General features: G+C 52.7%; 1 protein-coding gene across 2 annotated transcripts in view; it reads right to left on the reverse strand.

Annotated features, from left to right (window-relative positions):
* COL5A1 (collagen type V alpha 1 chain) overlaps positions 1 to 20,600 on the reverse strand; it is a 213,993-nt gene that overhangs the window by 55,659 nt on the left and 137,734 nt on the right. For both annotated transcript variants that reach the window (XM_064171508.1, XM_064171507.1), the window contains exons 22-32: positions 19,018 to 19,062; positions 18,330 to 18,383; positions 17,485 to 17,529; positions 15,773 to 15,826; positions 13,377 to 13,421; positions 12,565 to 12,618; positions 8,120 to 8,164; positions 6,962 to 7,015; positions 4,217 to 4,324; positions 3,579 to 3,632; positions 2,189 to 2,242 (exon numbers count right to left, since the gene is read on the reverse strand). In XM_064171508.1, the coding sequence (XP_064027578.1) occupies positions 2,189 to 2,242; positions 3,579 to 3,632; positions 4,217 to 4,324; positions 6,962 to 7,015; positions 8,120 to 8,164; positions 12,565 to 12,618; positions 13,377 to 13,421; positions 15,773 to 15,826; positions 17,485 to 17,529; positions 18,330 to 18,383; positions 19,018 to 19,062 (612 nt within the window). The remainder of the gene's footprint in view (positions 1 to 2,188; positions 2,243 to 3,578; positions 3,633 to 4,216; positions 4,325 to 6,961; positions 7,016 to 8,119; positions 8,165 to 12,564; positions 12,619 to 13,376; positions 13,422 to 15,772; positions 15,827 to 17,484; positions 17,530 to 18,329; positions 18,384 to 19,017; positions 19,063 to 20,600) is intronic.

Raw genomic sequence — 20,600 nt, forward strand, 5'->3', positions numbered from 1 at the left:
CCTTGCTGCAGGGCAGGAGCTGTGCTGGACATGTCCCTCAGTTGGTTTTCCTTCAGAAGACACAAATCTGTCCCAGCTGCTCAGGGGAGTTGTGAAGTCTCCCTCTCTGGAGAGGTTCATAGAATCATTGAATCAAGCAGGTTGGAAGAGACCTCCAAGCTCATCCAGTCCAACCTAGCACCCAGCCATAGCCATAGAATCAAGCAGGTTGGAAGAGAGCTCCAAGCTCAGCCAGTCCAACCTAGCACCCAGCCATAGCCATAGAATCAAGCAGGTTGGAAGAGAGCTCCAAGCTCAGCCAGTCCAACCTAGCACCCAGCCATAGCCATAGAATCAAGCAGGTTGGAAGAGAGCTCCAAGCTCAGCCAGTCCAACCTAGCACCCAGCCATAGCCATAGAATCAGGCAGGTTGGAAGAGAGCTCCAAGCTCAGCCAGTCCAACCTAGCACCCAGCCCTGGCCAATCAACCAGACCATGGCAAAACCTTCCTGGACACGTTCCTGTGTGATGTGACACAGGAGATCCTGCTCTGTCAGGGGGGTTGGACTGGATGAGCTTTGGAGGTCCCCTCCAGCCCCTGACACTCTATGGTTTTAAGGGGCTGCCCAAAGGGGGTCACTGACTCTGCTCTCGGCTTGAGATGCGATTCCCAGTGCAGGGACCAGCAAGAAGCTGCTGCTGGCAGCTGCTGGCAGCTGCTGGGGGAGGAGGATGGCAGTAAGAACACAGTCAGCTCTGCTGCTTTCCAATTAAAACAGAGGCATTTTTTCCCTCCAGGCATTTTAAGAGGTTTCTCTAAGCCCAAATCAGACTTTGCTCAGGGCACAAAGAGCTTTTTAATTAACAGTCATTATTAGAGATGGGTGAATCTGTTTGGAAGCAGCAAGAAGCATCTTTAGCTTAACTTGGGATTCAGAAAGCAGAGCTGGAAAAGAACAAACCCACACCTTTTCATTTGAATAAGCAGAGCTCTTCTAAATTCATCCTTTAAAACGTGGGGGAGTCATAGAATGAATCATAGAATGGTTTAGGTTGGAAGGGAGCTCAAAGCTCAGCCAGTTCCAACCCCATCACCACAGGCAGGGACACCTCCCACTAGAACAGGTCACTCATAGAATGGTTTAGGTTGGAAGGGAGCTCAAAGCTCAGCCAGTTCCAACCCCCCCACCACAGGCAGGGACACCTCCCACTAGAACAGGTCACTCATAGAATGGTTTAGGTTGGAAGGGAGCTCAAAGCTCAGCCAGTTCCAACCCCCCCACCACAGGCAGGGACACCTCCCACTAGAACAGGTCACTCATAGAATGGTTTAGGTTGGAAGGGAGCTCAAAGCTCAGCCAGTTCCAGCTCCCCCACCACAGGCAGGGACACCTCCCACTAGAACAGGTTGCTCAAGGCCTCATCCAATCTGGTCCTGGACACCAGCAGAGCCTGGCTCCAGCCTCCTGGCACTCACCCTTTATGTATTTATAAGCACTGATGAGGTCAATCACACAACTGTTGAGGTTGGAAGAGGCCTCTGAGGTAGAATCATGGAATCAGAGAATCACTCATCTGGAGAAGACCTTAAGCTCATAACCTAAGCTGGTACACAACTGTTAGACCATGCCCCTAAGCTCCTCATCCATATGGCTTGATTTGGCAGAGGGGCAGGGAGCTTGAAGGAGAAATCATTTGTTGCACTTGGGAAATCCCTCTGAGTCCAACCATCAACCTAGCACTGCCATGGCCATCCAACCATGTCCACCTGTTCCTTGAGCACCTCCAGGGATGCTGACTCCACCACCTCCCTGGGCAGCCTGTTCCAGTGCTTGCCAACCTCTTCTGTTCAGACATTTCTTTCCTAACATCCAACCTGAATCTCCCCTGGCACAACTTGAGGCCAATTTCCTCTTGTCTTGTCACCTGTTGCATGCCAGAAGAGACCAACCCTCACCTAACTCCAACCTCCTTTCAGGAGTTGTAGAGAGCAATGAGGTCTCTCCTTAGCCTCCTCTTTTAACCTCAGCTCCCTCACCCAGTCCTCATAAGGATTCTATCCAAAACAGTTCTAAGTTTTTGCATCACTTTGGGTGCAAAGGCAATCAGAGCACCAGCCCAACAGTTGCCCCTGAACCTCCCCCCCACATCCTGCCCCAGGAGAGGGAACAAAGAAAGCCCAAAGTGTCCAGATCAAAGTGACTCTTACCCTTGTGCCCTTCTCACCGTTGGCACCTGGAAATCCTGGGAAGCCAATGGAACCCTTGGGAAAAGAGCAAAGAGAGAAGAAAAGTGCTTCAAGACACAGAGTGGGACAGCTCTGTCCATCCACCCAGGCACCTTCTGGCCTGGAATAACCCCTGGCAAGAACTCACTGCCATCTACAGCTCCCAAAGCTTTGCCTTTTCTTTGTCTTCCCTTTAATAAAAACAAAACCAAAGACAGACCTAAAATAACCCCAGAAACAAGAATCTATCCCAAAATAACAACAACAACAACAAAACCACCTCCTTCTATGCCTCATTAGGAACTCCTGCAAATGTCCAAGCCTATGGGTGCCTGGAGAACAAGAAGCCTTTTTGGTTTGGGTTTTGTTTAGCTCCTAAAGTCACTACATTGGACATGAAAATTTAACTCCTGGCTTGTTCTTTGCTTGCTGGGAGTGCCTGGAGAATAGTTGCTGCTGCTGCTGCTTTTAAAACATGAATTAGTCAAAGCAATGCAAATAAAACAACATCCCCCCCCCTCAAAAAAAACCCAACCCAAACCCAACCCCTACTCCAGATAGAAAATGCATATTAAAACCCAACCCAACACCAGCAGGAGCAGGAAACAAATCTCCTGCAAGGCAATGGTTCCTCCAGTGTTAAACAAGCCTGGTGGTTGGGGGTTGGTTTCTTTCTTTTCCAAGTGATGAACATGAATAATAAAATCAGGTTCATTTAAAACAAAGACCAATTCAAACCAAGAAGAAAATGAACCCAAGCAAAAATCTAAGATCCTAAAGGCTTCAGGGCATGGGAAATCAGGGCCTGGGAAATCAGGGCTGAAGCCTGGGGGTATGGAGGGGAATTTGCAGCTTTGATTTCGAAGGAAGCATTTGAAAATGACCCAAAGGAAGGTGAGTGCCTAAAGGAGGTCCAAAGGATGGCTGCAAAGCTGCAAATGGCAGCTGCAGGTAAATTTTGGGGGGAGAATCTCATTCATTAGGTGTTCTTAGTTTGGTGCTTTGAAGATGCAGAACATAAGGCAAGGAGATGAGACTTGTTCCACCTATCACAGGGCATGAGAAAGCTCACAGGGAGCCTCCTTATCCCCATCACCAAAGCAGCCCTGCCCACCCTCTGTCCCACTGCACCTTCTTTGCAGGAGAACCAGGCACTGATCTCTACCACCTAAGGGCTGGGAGCTATTTTTACCCATCAAGGGATCCATCCTGCAGGGCTAGGAAGCAGAAGCTGTGCAATGGGAATTGCTGCTTCCACCTCATCCTATTAGCAGGGGATTGAGTTTGTTGCATGCCCACCACCACCAGAGCTTGACTGATGTCCATGGGGCTCCCCCAGCACAGCCCACACCTCTTCAGCCATCTGAGTTACCTTTGGGCCCTGCCTGCCTGGGTAGCCTGGCAGTCCTGGCACGCCGAGTTTGCCCTGAAAGACACCAAAATGCAGTTAGAGAGGGTGAGAGAAACCTTGCCAGCAGCTTCACACCTGGGAGATGCCAAGTGCAGGGAAGTCAAGAGCAAAGCTGTTGTGAGATGGGTGGAATACAGCTGTTGGGGCACTGAGACCAGCCTCTGTCCTCCCTGAGGGAGCCCAGGAGAGCTGCTGCAGGGTAAGCACTGGAGATGTGCTGGGGATCTAAGTAGGGAATGGTTATTTTTTGGCTAACTTCTTGGTATTTTTTCCACTGGTACCACCCAGAAGCTTGGTTGGAGCTCATGAAACTTTCCCTTGCTCTGGTTTTTAACTCTCTTTCTCTTTCCCCAGCAGATAACCCCACAGACACCAACATCTCAACTCCAGTCACACCACTGCAGTGAACTCAGCTCCCTTGGATCAGCTCTGCTCTGGGTGCCAGTCTTCAGACAAAGCTCCCACTGCTCTTCTTCGTCCTTTAGCCCCCAGACTGATCAATTACCCTGGGCATTGCCCTGGCAACCCACCTGAGACACCCAGAGCAAAGTGAAATTGGCTGCAAATCATCCTTGGGCAATTCCATCCTTGAGACTCACCTTCTCTCCAGCAGGACCAAGAGGACCAGGATCTCCATTAGGACCAGAGCGACCTTTGGGACCTTCAGGACCATCCTCACCACGAGGACCAGGAGGTCCAATCTCCCCCTGTTAACCACAAGAGAAGGGTTGATGAGCCAAGGCAGATCCCATCCTCTCCACGCCTTCTGACAGCTGCAATCAGATACTCCACAGAGCTGCTAACACAACCCTTGGAGAAAGCTGAGCTTCAGCAGGAGGCTCAGATCATAGAATCATAGAACTGACCAGGTTGGAAGAGAGCTCCAAGCTCATCCAGTCCAACCTAGCTCAGCCAACCCTAGCCAAGCAACCAGACCATGGCACTAAGTGTCCCATGAAGCAAACTTCAACACCTCCAGGGATGGGGATTCCACCACCTCCCTGGGCAGCCCATTCCAATGCCAATCACTCTCTCTGACAACAACTTCCTAACAACATCCAGCCTGAACCTGCCCTGGCACAGCTTCAGGCTGTGTCCCCTTCTTCTGTTGCTGGCTGCCTGGCAGCAGAGCCCAACCCCACCTGGCTACAGCCTCCCTGCAGGCAGCTGCAGGCAGCAATGAGCTCTGCCCTGAGCCTCCTCTGCTGCAGGCTGCATCCCCCCAGCTCCCTCAGCCTCTCCTCACAGGGCTGTGCTCCAGGCCCCTCCTTGCTGCCCTTCTCTCAACACCTTCCAGCACCTCAACAACTCTCTGCAATTCAGGAGCCCAGAACTGGACACAGCACTCAAGGGGTGTCCTGAGCACAGCGGCAGAAGAACCTCCCTTGTCCTGCTGCCCACACTGCTCCTGAGCCAGCCCAGGATGCCATTGGTTCTGCTGCCCACCTGGGCACACTGCTAAGATGAGACTGTAAATTGCAGAGCACATTAGAGGAGCAAGTTTTCGTTCAGCCAGCCTGGCCATTATCTCCACCAACAGCCATCCCTTCCTGCAGTCCAATTATCTCATCTCCACACAGCAGCTCTCCACCAAAACAACCTTCATTAGTTCTGATTGCAACTCACCCTTTTTCTCCACCTCCCCAAGCTCCCAAAGTGCAGTTGGATGTGCAAGCTAAACCCTGGGAAGTGTTTAATTGAGGGCTGAACCAAGGGACTGGAGAAGAAAGCCTGAGCTGGAGCTTTTGTGCTGAGAGTCATTAGGAAATCTGAGAGCAGAGAGGACCAAGCCATTAAGGGGAATTGTTGTGCCACAGGCTGGCTGGGCAGGCAAAACAGCAGTTGTCATTTTGCCATACAGGGTAACAGGAGGTGCTTCCAGGCTGCAAACACAGGCAGCCTTCTTCTAGCTGACCAGAAGCTGAGTGGATGCAGATTTCTCCCTGAGGCTCTTTGAGAACCCTCTTGTCCCTCTGGTTGCTCATCAGACAGCAACAAAGAGCTTGCTGCTGGGAACTGGAGTCGTGAGCTTTGTTTGGAGGAGCTTGTGTCTGTCATAGGATAGAATCATAGAATCAGGCAGGGTTGGAAGGCACCACGAGGAGCAGCCACTGCCAACCCCCCCTGCCATGCCCAGGGACACCCTACCCTAGAGCAGGCTGCACACAGCCTCAGCCAGCCTGGCCTCAAACACCTCCAGCCATGGAGCCTCAGCCACCTCCCTGGGCAACCCATTCCAGCCTCTCACCACTCTCCTGCTCAGCAACTTCCTCCTCACCTCCAGCCTCACTCTCCCCACCTCCACCTTTGCTCCATTCCCCCCATTCCTGACACTCCCTCACAGCCTCAAAAGTCCCTCCCCAGCTCTCTTGTAGCCCCCTTCAGATGCTGGAAGGCCACAAGAAGGTCACCTGGGAGCCTCCTCTGCTCCAGCCTGCACAGCCCCAACTCTTTCAGGCTGTGCTCACAGCAGAGCTGCTGCAGCCTCTGAGCATCCTTCTGGCCCTGCTCTGGACACTCTCCAGCATCTCCACAGCCCTCTTGTCCCAGGGGATCCAGAGCTGGATGCAGGACTCCAGGTGGGGTCTCAGCAGAGCAGAGCAGAGGGGCAGAATCCCCTCCCTGGCCCTGCTGGCCACACTTCTGCTGCTGCAGCCCAGGCTCTGCTTGGCTCTCTGGGCTGCAAGTGCACACTGCTGGCTCCTGTGGAGCTTCTCCTCCAGCAGCAGCCCCAAGTCTCTGCTCAGGGCTGCTCTCCAGCCACTCACTGCCCAGCCTGCATTGGTGCTTGGGATTGTCTGCATTGTGTGAGGCCAAGGAGTCGCCTCCCTGAGATGCCACCTTTGGTTCTTCTTTCTGGGTGAGAAGTGAGGGCTGGAGAGTGGTTTCCAGCAACTTTCTCTGTTGGGCCACACATTTAAAGAGCAGAAACAGAGGATTTGATATCTGCTTTTACAAGCCCTCACACAAGCCTCTCATTATTCCTCCAAGCACAGGGATGAATGAAGACAAAGCTCTCCTGATCCCCACGAGGGCTTCAGAGCTTGGAGGGGCACCAAACTCTCACTTGGAGAAGGGACAAGGAGAGCCTCCTGTGCCCGTGGCAGAGACAGTCCTCTGTTATCACTCAGCTTTATGTTACCTTCAAGGTGGGATTAGCAAATGCAAGGATTTACAGCTGCTGTGCTGGAGGTCAGCATGAAATTCCTGCATTCCTGCCTCCAGGTGAGCCATGGCAGAGGAGCTGTGATGGGAGCCCACCTTGCTGCTCTCCCCAAGCTGTCTTTGCCCCATGAGCTTCCACGGCAAAGCACTGCAAGGTGACAGTGGCTGCGGAGTCTTACCCGGTCCCCTTTGATGCCCATGTCCCCTTTGAAGCCAGGGAAGCCATCTTCACCCTGAATCAAGTAGAGGGGAGAAACAGACAAGGTGTAGAGATGAAAAAAAAACTGAAACAAGGCTTCTCTAGCCTCAGATGACAGCCAGAAGGGGAGAGCAAGACCAGGTCCTCCCACTGCCTGTCATGCCCACTGCCTTCTCTGTCTCTGGTGTGCACAAATGGCCGAGTGAGACCCTGCCAGGCTGTGCCTGCCAAGGTCTCCAGGGGATCACAGCAAGAATTCCCTACCTGGCTGCAAGTCAGGATCACAAGCCAAGCCCAACACAAGACCATCCTGCCAGTACCAACATAAGACCATCCTGCCAGTACTGGGAACCAATTATGCCTCATCCCCAGGGAGGAGATTCTCCACCATGCTCCAAGGCAAACCCCTAGGCCAGGGGCAATACTTCTCTCAAGCAAGCAGGTTTAACTGCAGAGCTCAAATCCATAAGGGATTACTTCCTACAGCAAAGCCCTCACAGGAAATGAAGTCTCCAGAAAGACTTTCCAAGTTGGGAAGGTCCCTGCCAGGATTCCCTAGGATTGCTGCTGAGCTGCTGGAGGCAGGAACAAAGCAACGTGGATCTGCTGATGGGACCAGGAATGAAGGAGCATGGATCTGTTGATGGGATCTGGCCAAAAGTACTCCCCTGCTTTTCTTCAGGGAGAAACCATTTGCCACTTTAAGGCATGCAGGAGAGGCTGCATTGACTTTCTGCCTGACCTCCCCAGCTGCTCTGCTGACCAGGCTGGGCACCACATGCCCTGTGCCAGCTGTAACACAGCACAAAGCCTTCACAGCTCCCCTGAACCACTCAAGCTGCACATTGTGTCAGGAGGAAACCATCCCAGCACTGCACCCTGAGCTACCAGCAACAGCTGGACCAGCAAGCAGCTCAATCCTGAGCACACCATGAAGGCTCAGTTACCCACCCCAGGTCTGAGCAATGCTGTGGTAGAGCATCACGGCAGGTACCCAGCCTACAGCTACCCCAAAAATCAAGGGGTTCTAAGTCCTGTGGGGGCCTTAACTCCCAGATCACCTAAAAGAAATCCCTGTGCAGGAGAAAGTGTCACAGAGGCTGTAGAAAACCAAGCCAAGCAAATAACACCAACTCACCTTTTCACCTTTGGTGCCCTTCAACCCACGAACACCATCTGCTCCCTGGCAGGAGAGAAACCAAGATGTGACAGAGATACAGAGCTGAAGAGTCATTCACTGTGGTGGGTTTTGCTCCCTCCCCTGCTGACAATGATACCTGCACACTCTGATGCTCCCAGACACACTGCTAACCAAATGTCAGCCACTGGTATCTGGCTTCCAGGTCACCACTTAGAGCCACCAACCTCTGCTGACTCGATCTGGGAGGAGGGACTGGTGGTTTATGCCCATTCCCTGCCCAGCAGCTGTGTTTCCAGGGATAAAACTATGGAAAGCACATTCCCCACAAAACCATTTCCATGCCCTGACTTCACTGGGGACAGCTCAGTGCTCCAGCTGTGCGTGGACAGTTGGGAAGTGAACCCACTTGAGAACCTCTGAGCATACAGCCAGGGCTGGCCACACTGCTCTGCTGCAGGCAGCAGCACCACATCCAACACCCCACAGGTTACACCACTTGGGCTCTTTCTGACCATGGGGCTCAGCTCTCTGCATGCATTTTCTTGTTGAAAGGACACTCAGGCACCAAAAGGTGGGGAAAAACCCACCTCAGTAACACAGCTGGTGTGGGCATTTGTGACATGGTGCAGAAGCTCTTCAAAGCTTCACCAAGGTGATCAGCATCATAGAGTGACTCAGGTCGGAAGGGACCTCAGAGATCATCTCCTCCAACCTCCCCACCACAAGCAGGGACACCTCTCAACTAGACTCAGCTGCTCAAGGCCTCATCCAACCTGGCCTTGAAAATCCAGAGTGCTCAGCTCAGAAGTGCTAAGTGTGGTCAGGATCTGTCCCTTGCTATGCCATGAGCCCAAATCTTTGGACCCCTCCACACTTCTCATCTGTAAACCCTGACTCTTGGGTACCTACCCCAGCTGTCCTCTGCAGGGCAGCTCTCAACACTGAAAACCAGCAGCACTATTTGCCTTCAGCAGTAACATCTGAAGGTGTTCAGCACCAGCAACCTGGTTGTGGGGGTCTCCTTCTCTGGAGGCTTCCAAGGCCTGTCTGGATGTGTTCCTCTGTGATCTGTGTTAGATAGGAGTGTCCTGCTCTGGCAGGGGGGACTGCACTCAGTCACCTCTTTGGGTCCCTTCCAACCCCTCAAATCCTCTGAGCCTGTGATCCTGTTCTAGTGGGAGGTGTCCCTGCCTATGGTGGAGCACTGGAACTAAATGACCTTTGAGATCCCTTCCAATCTAAACCATTCTATGATTTTGCTCAGGGTATTTTACATTTCTCTTCCCTTTGGCATGTCAGGAAGAAGTAGAATTAAAAGTAGATCAACAATTGGGTAGCAGGAGAGGGTTCTGGTGAGTAAGGCAACATTTGAAAGTCATTTATAGCTGCAAACTCAGTAGGATGCATTTTTCCCTCCCCCCCCACCCCTGAACTGGAGGCTTTTGCAGCTAACAGAATGCTGCTTAGAGCAAAAGATGAGGAAGCAAAACCTCATCTGCAGGCTCCAAGGCTTTGGTGCATGACAGAGGTTTTTTCCTAGCTCACTCTAATGTGGAACAGTTCCACTTTAGTGGTGAACACAACAAGAAACCATTCCCTAATGGACCTCTACGTCTCAATCTGCAACCTTGCAAGAAGCAAGATGAAAGCTGGCCCTGGCTAAATGCATCCTGCTTAGGTTTGGGAGGCAGAGTGGCAAATGGGTTTGTGCTGTTGAAAAACAAAACACATGTGTGTGTGTGGGCTGTTTAAGAGGGCTTCTCTTCACCTAGAGTCAGTCCCTCAGCTCTGTTTGCATCTGCTGGCACAAACCCCCCTGCACAAGAGAGATGTGGAACTGCTGGACTGGGTCCAGAGGAGGGCCACGAAGGTGATCAGAGGGCTGCAGAACCTCTCCTGTGAAGACAGGCTAAAAGGATTGGGGTTGTGCAGCTTGGAGAGGAGAAGGCTCCAGGGAGAGCTGATAGCTGCATTTCAATATCTGAAGGGGACCTACAGGAAGGCTGGGGAGGAACTGTTTAGAAGAGCTTGGAGTGATAGGTTGGACATGATGACCTCTTTGGGTCCATTCCAAGCCCTAACATCCTCTGATCCTGCAAAATCCTGGGATAGGATGAGGAGCAATGGTTTGAAACTGGAGCAGGGCAGATTTAGGTTGGGCACCAGGAGGAAGTTCTGCACAATGAGGGTGGTGAAATACTGGAACAGGTTATCCAGGGATGTGATTGAGGCACCTTCCCTGAAGACATTCAAGGTCAGATTTGATGGTGGAGCCAGTTCAGAGGAAGCCACCAAGATGCTGAGAGGGCTGCAGCAGCTCTGCTCTGAGGACAGGCTGAGAGAGTTGGGGCTGTGCAGCCTGGAGAAGAGAAGGCTTGGAAGAGACCTTGGAGTAGCCTCCCAGTACCTAAAGGGGGCTCTGGGAGGGCTGGGGAGGGACTATTGACAAGGGCTTGGAATGACAGGAGGAGGAATGGGTTTGAAGTGGCAGAGGGGAGACTGAAAGTGGACGTGAGGAAGAAGTTGTGTACAGTGAGGGTGGTGAGACCCTGGCACAGGTTGCCCAGGGAGGCTGTGGAGCACAGAAGCACAGAATGTGATCAAAGATCACATTCTGTGCTTCTGTGCTCCACAGCCTCCCTGGAGGTGTTCAGGACCAGGTTTGGATGAGGCCTTGAGCAACCTTGTTCTAATGAGAGGTGTCCCTGCCTGTGGCAGAGGGTTGGAACTGGCTGAGCTTTGAGGTCCTTTCCAAGCTAAACCTTTCTATGCTTCTATGTGGTCCTGGGCAGCCTGATCCAGTTGGAAGTATCCCTGCTGCCTGTAGGGGGTGGGGGGTGCACAAGATGACCTTCAAGGGTCCCTTCCATCCCAATTGCAATCTGTGAAGCTGTGTGAAGCTCTGAAGCCCCTGCAGATTCATTGCACTTTGGGGATGCAGGATGCATCTGCCCCTGAACTGATAGATCTTGATGGGCATAACAGGCAGAGCTGAAAAGGTTGGAGGGGGAAACCAGGCAAGAGGAAAAAAAAATCCCCTCCTGCCATCTTATCAGCATGCAGGAGCTGCAGGAGTGAGGAAAGAGCTGGAATTCAGTCCGTTGCTGAGCCGTGAAAGCTTGGTCTAACAAGGTTTTGGATCAGGAGCATGAAAAGCTTGCTTTGTTTGGGTAATAGGCTGCTTTGTTTTATTAACAAGCCTTGTTAAAGGCTTCACATTCTGGCTGAGATTTACTCGGGTTGTAAACTGGAAACGATTGGAATGGGACTGAGGCCATGCTCACAAAGAATTAAGAGAGAAAAAGCTCTCTCCAAAGCGCTGAAGGGTGCCAGCAGGGGTTATTGGACAGCAGAGGGCTTGGAAGCCTCAGAGAATCACAGAGGGCATTGGGTTGGAAGGGACCTTTCAAGGTCACCTGGTCCAATCCCATCCTCCCCCTGCAGCAGTGGCCACAGCCCCAGCTAGATCAGGTTGCTCAGAGCTCTGTCAAGCCTGACCTTGAATGCCTCCAGGGATGGAGCCTCCAGCACCTCTTACAGAAACACTGAATCAAGCAGGTTGGAAGAGAGCTCCAAGCTCAGCCAGCACAACCTAGCACCCAGCCCTGCCCAACCAACCACACCATGGCACTAAGTGCCCCAGCCAGGCTTGGCTTCAACACCTCCAGGCACAGAGACTCCACCACCTCCCTGGGCAGCCCATTCCAATGCCAATCACTCTCTCTGACAACAACTTCCTAACAACATCCAGCCTAGACCTGCCCTGGCACAGCTTGAGGCTGTGTCCCCTTGTTCTGTTGCTGTCTGCCTGGCAGCAGAGCCCAACCCCACCTGGCTACAGCCTCCCTGCAGGTAGTTGTAGACAGCAATGAGCTCTGCCCTGAGCCTCCTCTTCTGCAGGCTAATGGGCAATTTGTCTCAGTGTTTCACCACCCTCATAGTAAAGACCTTCTGGATTGGGTGTCAGGAAGAGTGGAACAGGCTCTGCCTGGGATAGGACAAGGAGCAATGGATGGAAGCTGCAGCACAGCAGGTCCCAGCTCAACACAAAGGGGAACTGCTTGACTGGAAGGGTCCCAGAGCACTGGAACAGGCTCCCCAGCAAGGTTGTGAAGTCTCCATCTCTGGAGAGCTTCAAAGCCCTGTCTGGATGTGTTCCTGTGTGCCCTGAGCTAGATTGTATGGTCCTGTTCTGGCAGGGGGGATTGCACTCAATGACCTCTTTGGGTCCCTTCCAACCCCTGACATCCTGTGAGTCTGTGATCCTGATGTTGTGGCCCCTCAGAACATGCTGGACCATGCAGCAAATCTGATTGGTCACTGAGGTGGTCCTAAGTGCCCTGCTAGGGCATCTGTGCCCACAGGCAGTGTTCCTCTCCAGCACAAGACCAAGAAGTCAAGCTGAACAAGCAAGCCCAGGGACATCATTCCTTCATCCTTACCTTGACTCCACGTGGTCCTGGATAACCGATGGGGCCCTGAGGCCCTGGTGGACCCTGGGGTAGAAAGAAATGGAAGCAAGTCAAAAAGCCATCAAAAATCAACAGGAAGCTGCAGCCATAAGGAGGATGTGTGGAAAGCAAACATCCCAACCACCCTCTGCTTCACACCAGGTAGAAATGGCAGCAGCCAGCTGAAACACAGCTCACAGGATGACAGAGTGCTCCAAGGACATCACTTTGAGCAGCTGCACTGAGATGTGCCAATTGCCAAGGTCCATGTGATAGGAAAGGAGGAATAGAAGAGACAAGAGAGCAGTGACTTGTTAGAAAGGGGATTTACACATAGGATTGGTGAGCTGTGGTTTGGCTCAAGGAAGAAGTTCTCTGAGAGGAAGGACATGTTCTGCTCTCTCCTCCCTTGAAACCATCCTGGGTTTGCTGTAATGCAGCAAAGATGATCAGGGAGAGAATTATTGCTTGAGGCACTTGGAGGTGATGTCCTTTAGCTCTATCTGTGTGGAAGAGGAGATGCTCAAAAAGCTTCTCCCTGGCACCAGTAGCTGCAAATTCCCATGGGCACCCAGAGCTGTGCTGGGCACTGTGTCTGATGCATGCCCTGCAGACATCTCCTTCCCACCCTCACTACCCTGCAAGAATGGTGGAGCTGGAAAGGACCTCTGGAGATGATCCAGTCCAACCTCTCTGCTCAAGCAGGGGCAGCCACAGCAGCTTGCCTACGATGGCCAGGTGGAGTTGGAATCTCACCAGAGAAGGAGACTCCAGGATGGATCCCTGAGGATCTCAACACTTACCTGACTCCCTTTCTCTCCAGGAGGACCTTCCTTGCCAGGATGCCCCTGTTGATAAGAGCAGACAAAGGAAAAAGGGGAATGGGTTTAGTGCACATCTAATGCTTCAGAAGCCAACAAGCAATAAAGGCATCTTGGATGTATATGTGAGAGAACAGCTGCTGCTCTCCAGGAAGCTCTTTCTGGCACAAGCAGCCCACCCCAGAAAGCCAATTTGCAAGGGTAAGCTTTCTCCAAAGGAAGAGAGCTGCACTGGGAGCCTTGGTGGTACTCAGCCTGGTCCTTCTACACTTCCAGTCCTCAGCACCTTTCAGCAGAGAAGCAGAAACCATTTTGCACTACCCTTCACCTATCAGAACAGCTGGGTGAGCTCAGCAGCAAGCAGCAGGCACATTTTTGCAGTCAGGGAAACAGATAAAATTAACTCCATGTGTCAGCAAACTTGTGAAGGTCACAAGATGCCCAGACTGGGCAGAGCCTCTCATTAATTCCCTAATTCCTCGAGTCTATTACAAGATCTCATGACAAACCCTCAGCTAACCTGCATCCCCGGTTAGAAGCCAGCTGGCTGGATGCTGGCCAGCATTCCTCTTGGGATTTGATGCTGAATAACTCAACATCCAGGAGTTTGCAACGCATTCTCATCATTCATTGCCTTTGGAAGCCTTTCACTGGGCTTGCAGGCAGTTGAAAACGAAGTGTGAATTGCCTCAGCTATAGCTTGGAGGATTAAGGAGTGCTGGGAGAGGTCCATTAGAGTGAGCTTTAGCGATGATTTCCCTCCTGTTGGAACCGAAAGGGAGGCAGGATGAAGGTGACCTCTTGGTTGGCAGTGTCAGTGCAAAACAAGGAGCCCCTGCAAGGGCAACCAGTGCTCATCCAGGGATTTGCAGCTTTATAAAGCTGCTGAAAGCACATCCAGCTGCTGTCAAGCCACTAAGACCTTCTGCACTCCACAGCTCCTTTACTTATGAACTCCCCTCTAAACACTCAGGTGATTGAACAATAGAACAAGGGACATCCCAGGGATGCTTTCCATCAGTAGTCTGCAGCATGGGAATGTCAGAGGAGCTGGATTTCATAAAGCAAGCTGGTTCAATAAAGAAACAAAACTTCAGCTGTCATTTCCCCCCCCCTCCCTCCAGCCACAAAAAGGCAGGGGGAAATGCAAGCTGAATGTGTCCTGCGAGTTTAAATGGCACCAAGAGCAGCACTGCACAAATCAAGGATGTAGAACCCTGAGTGCCTTCGGCCCCTGAGCTCTCTCTGCACCCCAGGGGTGGTGAGATAGAAGTGCAGTGAGATTTGAAAAGCCTTTGTCTGCTCTGCACTAAAGCCATCACCGTTTGCAGAACGTCCATTGCCATCACTGCTGCTGAGCTCAAAAACTGATGAGCAGCTCGGTTGGGTTTCAGCAGCGAGAGGCTTTAAGCCCTCAGGGATTTCCTAAGACCACTTTCTCTAAGGGAGAACAGGGATGAGGTTTGGTCCTTGGAAAGAGCAAACCCCCAGGCACACAAACCTGCACACTGTACCAGGCTGCTCCTGGCCAAGGACCTGTGGCCACGCAAGCCCCAGACCTGCTCAGCTTGCAGGTCTCACACAAAGCCTTCGGTCTGCATGAAAACAGAGCCTGTGCCTCCTCCAGCTGAGCTTCCCTGAAGGCTGCTGCAGGAATTTCACATGGAAAAGCTACAGCCTGAGAGATGTTCTGGGCTTTGCTTTAGCTGCTCTGTTGACTCAGCTAACAAGGGTATGAATGTTCCAAGTGCCCTCCACAGGAATGATAATCCCAGGGTGGGAGAGGGAGTGGGTTACCCTCCCCTCCCCCACTCCTTGGCCATGCTCTTGCATTTGCATTAGTGCAACGTAACTGCCTTACATTTGTCACTCTTAAATCCAGGCACCTCTGATGTGTGTGGAAATGAGATCAGGTTTTAACAGCCAGAGATTTGTGAAGACCAATTTCTGGAGCAAGAAGCAAATGATGTTTAAAGTAGGATTAGGAGGAGGCTGCAAGAATACAACAGTGACAAGCAAATTCAACCTGTCCTTATCGCTGTTCTGCAGCACTACCCAGCAGCCTCCAGTGACATGAGGACAACCTGGGGCTGTGGTATGCAAAACCACACAGGCACAGGCAGTCCCCACCTCTGTGAGCTGCCAACCTACCTAAACCAGAGAAGAGAAACTGGAGGAGAAGAGAGAGAGTCCCAAAGAGATGATGATGAGTGCCCAGCGCTGCACTGTGAGCTTGGAGTTGAGACAGGGCTTCTCCCAACTCGACCCCTTGGCCCCAGGCTTGCAGGCTGACATGCTTCACCTGGTGCACCCCCGGGGGGATGGGTGCAGGGTCAGGTCCCTGGTGCAAAGCAGAGACCCAGGAGAGGAGGACTTACCGGAGGACCATCTGCACCAGGCATGCCAGGAAGACCAGGTTTGCCCAGGGGGCCCTAAAAGCAAAGAGAGAATCAGCAGCTGCAAGGACCACAGACTCCAGAGCAGCAGAGAATCACAGAGTTAACCAGGTGGGAAGTGACCTCTGGGATCATCGAGTCCAGCCTAGCATCTAACCCTTCTAATGAACTAAGCCATGGCACCAAGTGCCTCATGCAGCCTCCTCTGAAAAACCTCCAGGGATGGAGACTCCACCACCTCCCTGGGCAGCCCATTCCAGTGCCAATCACTCTCTCTGACAACAACTTCCTAACAACATCCAGCCTAGACCTGCCCTGGCACAACTTGAGGCTGTGTCCCCTTCTTCTGTTGCTGGCTGCCTGGCAGCAGAGCCCAACCCCACCTGGCTACAGCCTCCCTGCAGGCAGCTGCAGGCAGCAATGAGCTCTGCCCTGAGCCTCCTCTGCTGCAGGCTGCACACCCCCAGCTCCCTCAGCCTCTCCTCACAGGGCTCTGCTCCAGGCCCCTCCCCAGCCTTGCTGCCCTTCTCCAAACACCTTCCAGCACCTCAACAGCTCTCTGCAATTCAGGAGCCCAGAGCTGGACACAGCACTCCAGGGGTGGCCTGAGCAGTGCTGAGCACAGGGGCAGAAGAACCTCCCTTGTGCTGCTGCCCACACTGCTCCTGAGCCAGCCCAGGATGCCATTGGCTCTGTTGCCCACCTGGGCACACTGCTGCCTCATTTTCAGCCTACTATTCACCAGTACCCCCAGGTCCCTTTCTTCCTGGCTGCTCTCAGCCTCTCTGTCCCCAGCCTGTAGTGCTGCTTGGGGTTGTTGTGGCCAAAGTGTGGGCCCCTGCCCTTGACCTTGTTCAGTCTCATCCCCTTGGCCTCTGCCCACCCATGCAGCCTTTCTAGGTCCCTCTGCAGGGCTCTCCTACCTTCCAACAGATCAACACCTGCTCCTTTTTAGCTAAGCAACCCCTGGATCTCCCACTCTGTGGAGAGTGCCACTGGTGTCACGATTGTGTGACTCAGCACTGCCACCTGAGAGCCCCTTCGCTGGCAGAACTGCTTCTGTGCTCCCTCACAGGGTAATTATGAACCATCTGAATCCACTCCACGTTGCCAAACCAAGTGGAGGATTCTCCTGGGGCAGACTGTGGGACACAGGCTGCATCCCACTCGACAGCAGCTGAGCAAACACCCAGAGGACTCCTGCTCTGCAGGGAAAACTTCCCATGGGCTAAATCCTGATGGTCCCAAGGCTGCCCTGGGGGGAATTAAGGTGAGCATCTACCCCACCTCGACAGCATGGAAAATCAGAGAGAGCTGGTGGGGAGCAGAGAGGAGGCAAAGAGAGGGGAGCTTGGTTGAAGGAGCCAAATCCATGGGCTTTTCCCCATTACCATCCCACTCAGACTTCCAGGCATTTAGCCCACAGATAAAGGCAATTTCCAGCCCTCTCCTTATGTTTTACCATAGGCTGCTTCCAAAACATTTCTCTTGAGAGGGGAAATGAATGCAAATATTATGAATTAGAGGTAAACCATCCTCTCTTGTCTCCCTTCCGTCTGGAACGAGAGGCATTAGACTTTCATGGGCACAGCTGCAAACAGATGTTGCATCTGGGGCAAAGGAGCAGCTGAAGCAGCAAATGCATATGAATGGCAACAGTTGGTTTAAGTCAAAGCTGCAGCATTCAAACCTACTTTCTCTCCTGGGGGACCGATTGCGCCTTGTGGACCTGGAAGACCCTGTGAAGAGGGAACAAAAAGAAACCTGAGCTAGGATCGTTAAGGAACAAGCTATTCCTTCCAAGTGCGTGCTGGCAGAGCCTCAGCTGAGCACTGGTGCCTGCCGTGGCTGAGGATTTCCCCAGCTCCATTCCTTCTCGGCTTGTGAGAGAGGCTAAAGTCTCATCTGTGCCCTGCACACCTGCCCCAGAGAGCTGCGGTGCTCTGCTGTGCACAGCCAGGCTCAGCCCCAGGATGGAGACATAGAATCATAGAATCAAGCAGGTTGGAAGAGACCTCCAAAATCATCCAGTCCAATCTATCCCCCAGCCCTAGCCAGTCAACCAGACCATGGCACTAAGTGCCTCATTCAGTCTTTCTTGAACGCCTCCAGGGATGGTGCCTCCACCACCTCCCTGGGCAGCCCATTCCAATGCTCAGAGCAGCAAGACCTGCTGAGAGCCATGGAGAAGGCTGAGAGCCATGGAGAAGGCTGAGAGCCATGGAGAAGGCTGAGAACAAGGCTTGGGCCTCTCTATTACCTCTCTGGCTTCAGAGCAACTGGCCTGGGGGGTGGTAAAAGTCAGACAGAAGGCACAAGGTGAGGCTCAGCCGAAGAGACCTGGGTTTGGCTTTGCACCGTGGCAGCCAGAGGAGAACTGGAGGGAGCATCTCCAGGAAGGTTTTGGGCCAGTGATGTTATCATCAAGCTAATTCCCAGCACATCTCCATGGTGCTGGTCCCATCTCTGATGGAGGAGTGAAGCTGGTTCAGAAGGACCATTCCTCTTTCCTCCCCATGGCAGAGAGCATTCCTCTTACCTGAGCACCTGGGTTACCCTGCTGCCCTGGGGGCCCTGGCTCCCCTTGAGGACCCTGAAAAGAGACAAGGGCAGAGCTGAAGGCAAGAAAGGTGAGAGTGGAGCTGGTGCTTCCTTGGGCACCTTGGCTCCTGCCCCTAAACAACCCTTCATCCTCCCACAGCACCTCAACCCCATCCCCAACCCATTGCTGGCAACTGGGAGCGGGAAGCAGCTTCTGTCCGCGGTGGGAAAGGGAGGGGGTGAAGTTATTCAGGGTTCCCTTGCATGGATGTGCAGCCTAAATGAGCTGAGCAGGGCAGAGCTCTAATGCTACCTGGCTTGGCTCTTCTGCAGGGAGTCCATTTCATCCCATTAGTACAAAGCATGAGGCACAAGAAGATTTCCTTCCCCCCACCCCCTCCTCTTCCCCCAACTCTTTCAGGGCTGCGTTTCGCTATTCACTAGAGCGACGCACAGCTCGATGGAGGAGGTTTGATCTTTCATGGGGAAATAATGTGTAATTCCATCAGAAATTACAATAAATTAACATCCATTTCCTGCAGGAAGATCCTCTCTGAGGTTTTCTGATAGGAATCTAGACCAGGCTAAAAAAGCAATTAGCAAAGCTAATTTAAACCCAGTCCGTTTTCACCTTCTGCTTTATGTAACACCAGGGCTGCCTGTGAAATCTGCAGGGAAGAACTTACCTGATTTCCTTTGGGACCTGTTTGCCCATCCATGCCAGCCACACCCTGACAAAAGAGGCAAGAAAAAAAGCACTAATTAAAAAAAAACCAAACAAACCAACAGAGAAAAATTGGCATTCTTTGGCACCACCCAAAACGGCCACGGAAAGAAGAAAGCATCAGGAGATCCTCTGGGGAGCATGTGGAAAGGGAACAGCTTTCTAAAGGTGTTGGCTGAAGCAGACAGATCCAGTTCAGGCAGCACTTGAAGAAGTCATAGAATCAGGCAGGGTTGGAAGGGAGCACAAGGAGCAGGCAGTTCCAACCCCCCTGCCATGCCCAGGGACACCCTACCCTAGAGCAGGCTGCACACAGCCTCAGCCAGCCTGGCCTCAAACACCTCCAGCCATGGGGCCTCAACCACCTCCCTGGGCAACCCCTGCCAGCCTCTCACCACTCTCCTGCTCAACAACTTCCTCCTCACCTCCAGCCTCACTCTCCCCACCTCCACCTTTGCTCCATTCCCCCCACTCCTGCCACTCCCTCACAGGCTCAAAAGTCCCTCCCCAGCTTTCCTGTAGCCCCCTTCAGATGCTGGCAGGCCACAAGAAGGTCACCTGGGAGCCTCCTCTTCTCCAGACTGAATAGCCCCAACTGTAGAAGGAGACTCCACAACCTCTCTGGGCAGCCTGTGCCAGGCTCTGGGACCCTTCCAGGCAAGAAGTTCCCCCTTGTATTGAGCTGCAACCTCCTGTGCTGCAGCTTCCATCCATTGCTGCTTGTCCTATCCAAGGCAGCAGTGAGCAGAGCCTGTTCCACTCTCCTGACCCCCAGCCCTCAGATAGTTATAGACATTGATTCAATCCCCTCTCAGTCTTCTCTTCTCCAGCCTAAGCAGCCCCAGGTCCCTCAGCCTCTCCTCACCAGGCAGTGCTCCACTCCCCTCATCATCCTCACAGCCCTCCCTTGGACCTTCTCCAGCAGATCCCTGTCCCTCTTCACCTGGGGAGCCCAAACCTGAAGGCAGTAGTCAAGATGAGGTCTCAGCAGGGAAGAGCAGAGGGGAAGGAGAACCTCCCTTGACCTGCTGGGCACAGCTTAAGGGCTGCACGACTCTGCCCATGACATGCTGACCCCTCCAGCTCCAGCAGCAGCCCAGGTTTTGCTTTGAACATTGAGGGGCTTGAGTGAGCTGCAGTGATTTGGGGAGCGAGCTCCTGCATCAGCACTTCCAGCAGTGCAGGACAGAGAAGCTGACTGCCTCCTGAATGAAAACCAGCTTGTCCTTCCCTTGGCTTTCACCCCAAACATGAACAAACTGCTTGAAAGGCTCACCAGCCCTCAAGCAAAAGTTAATAGCAAAGCCACTGTGTTAATAACTCTCATTCTTCCCTCTCAGCCTGAGCCAGGCATTAATATTTACTCAGGCCAAACCCTGAGCTGCCGTAAAGGGATGTGACATCACTGAAAAGAGGGGAGAAGGCAGACTTGGAGCTGCAGGTTGTGGGGGCTTGAACACCAGTTTGTGGCATGGCACAAATGGATCAAGTTCTGCAGCTCTCTGCCCTGCTGGAATGATTAATGGGGGCAGGGTATTCTGCCCA

The sequence above is a fragment of the Pogoniulus pusillus genome, chromosome 35, assembly GCF_015220805.1.
Source record: "Pogoniulus pusillus isolate bPogPus1 chromosome 35, bPogPus1.pri, whole genome shotgun sequence".
Lineage (NCBI taxonomy): Eukaryota > Metazoa > Chordata > Aves > Piciformes > Lybiidae > Pogoniulus > Pogoniulus pusillus.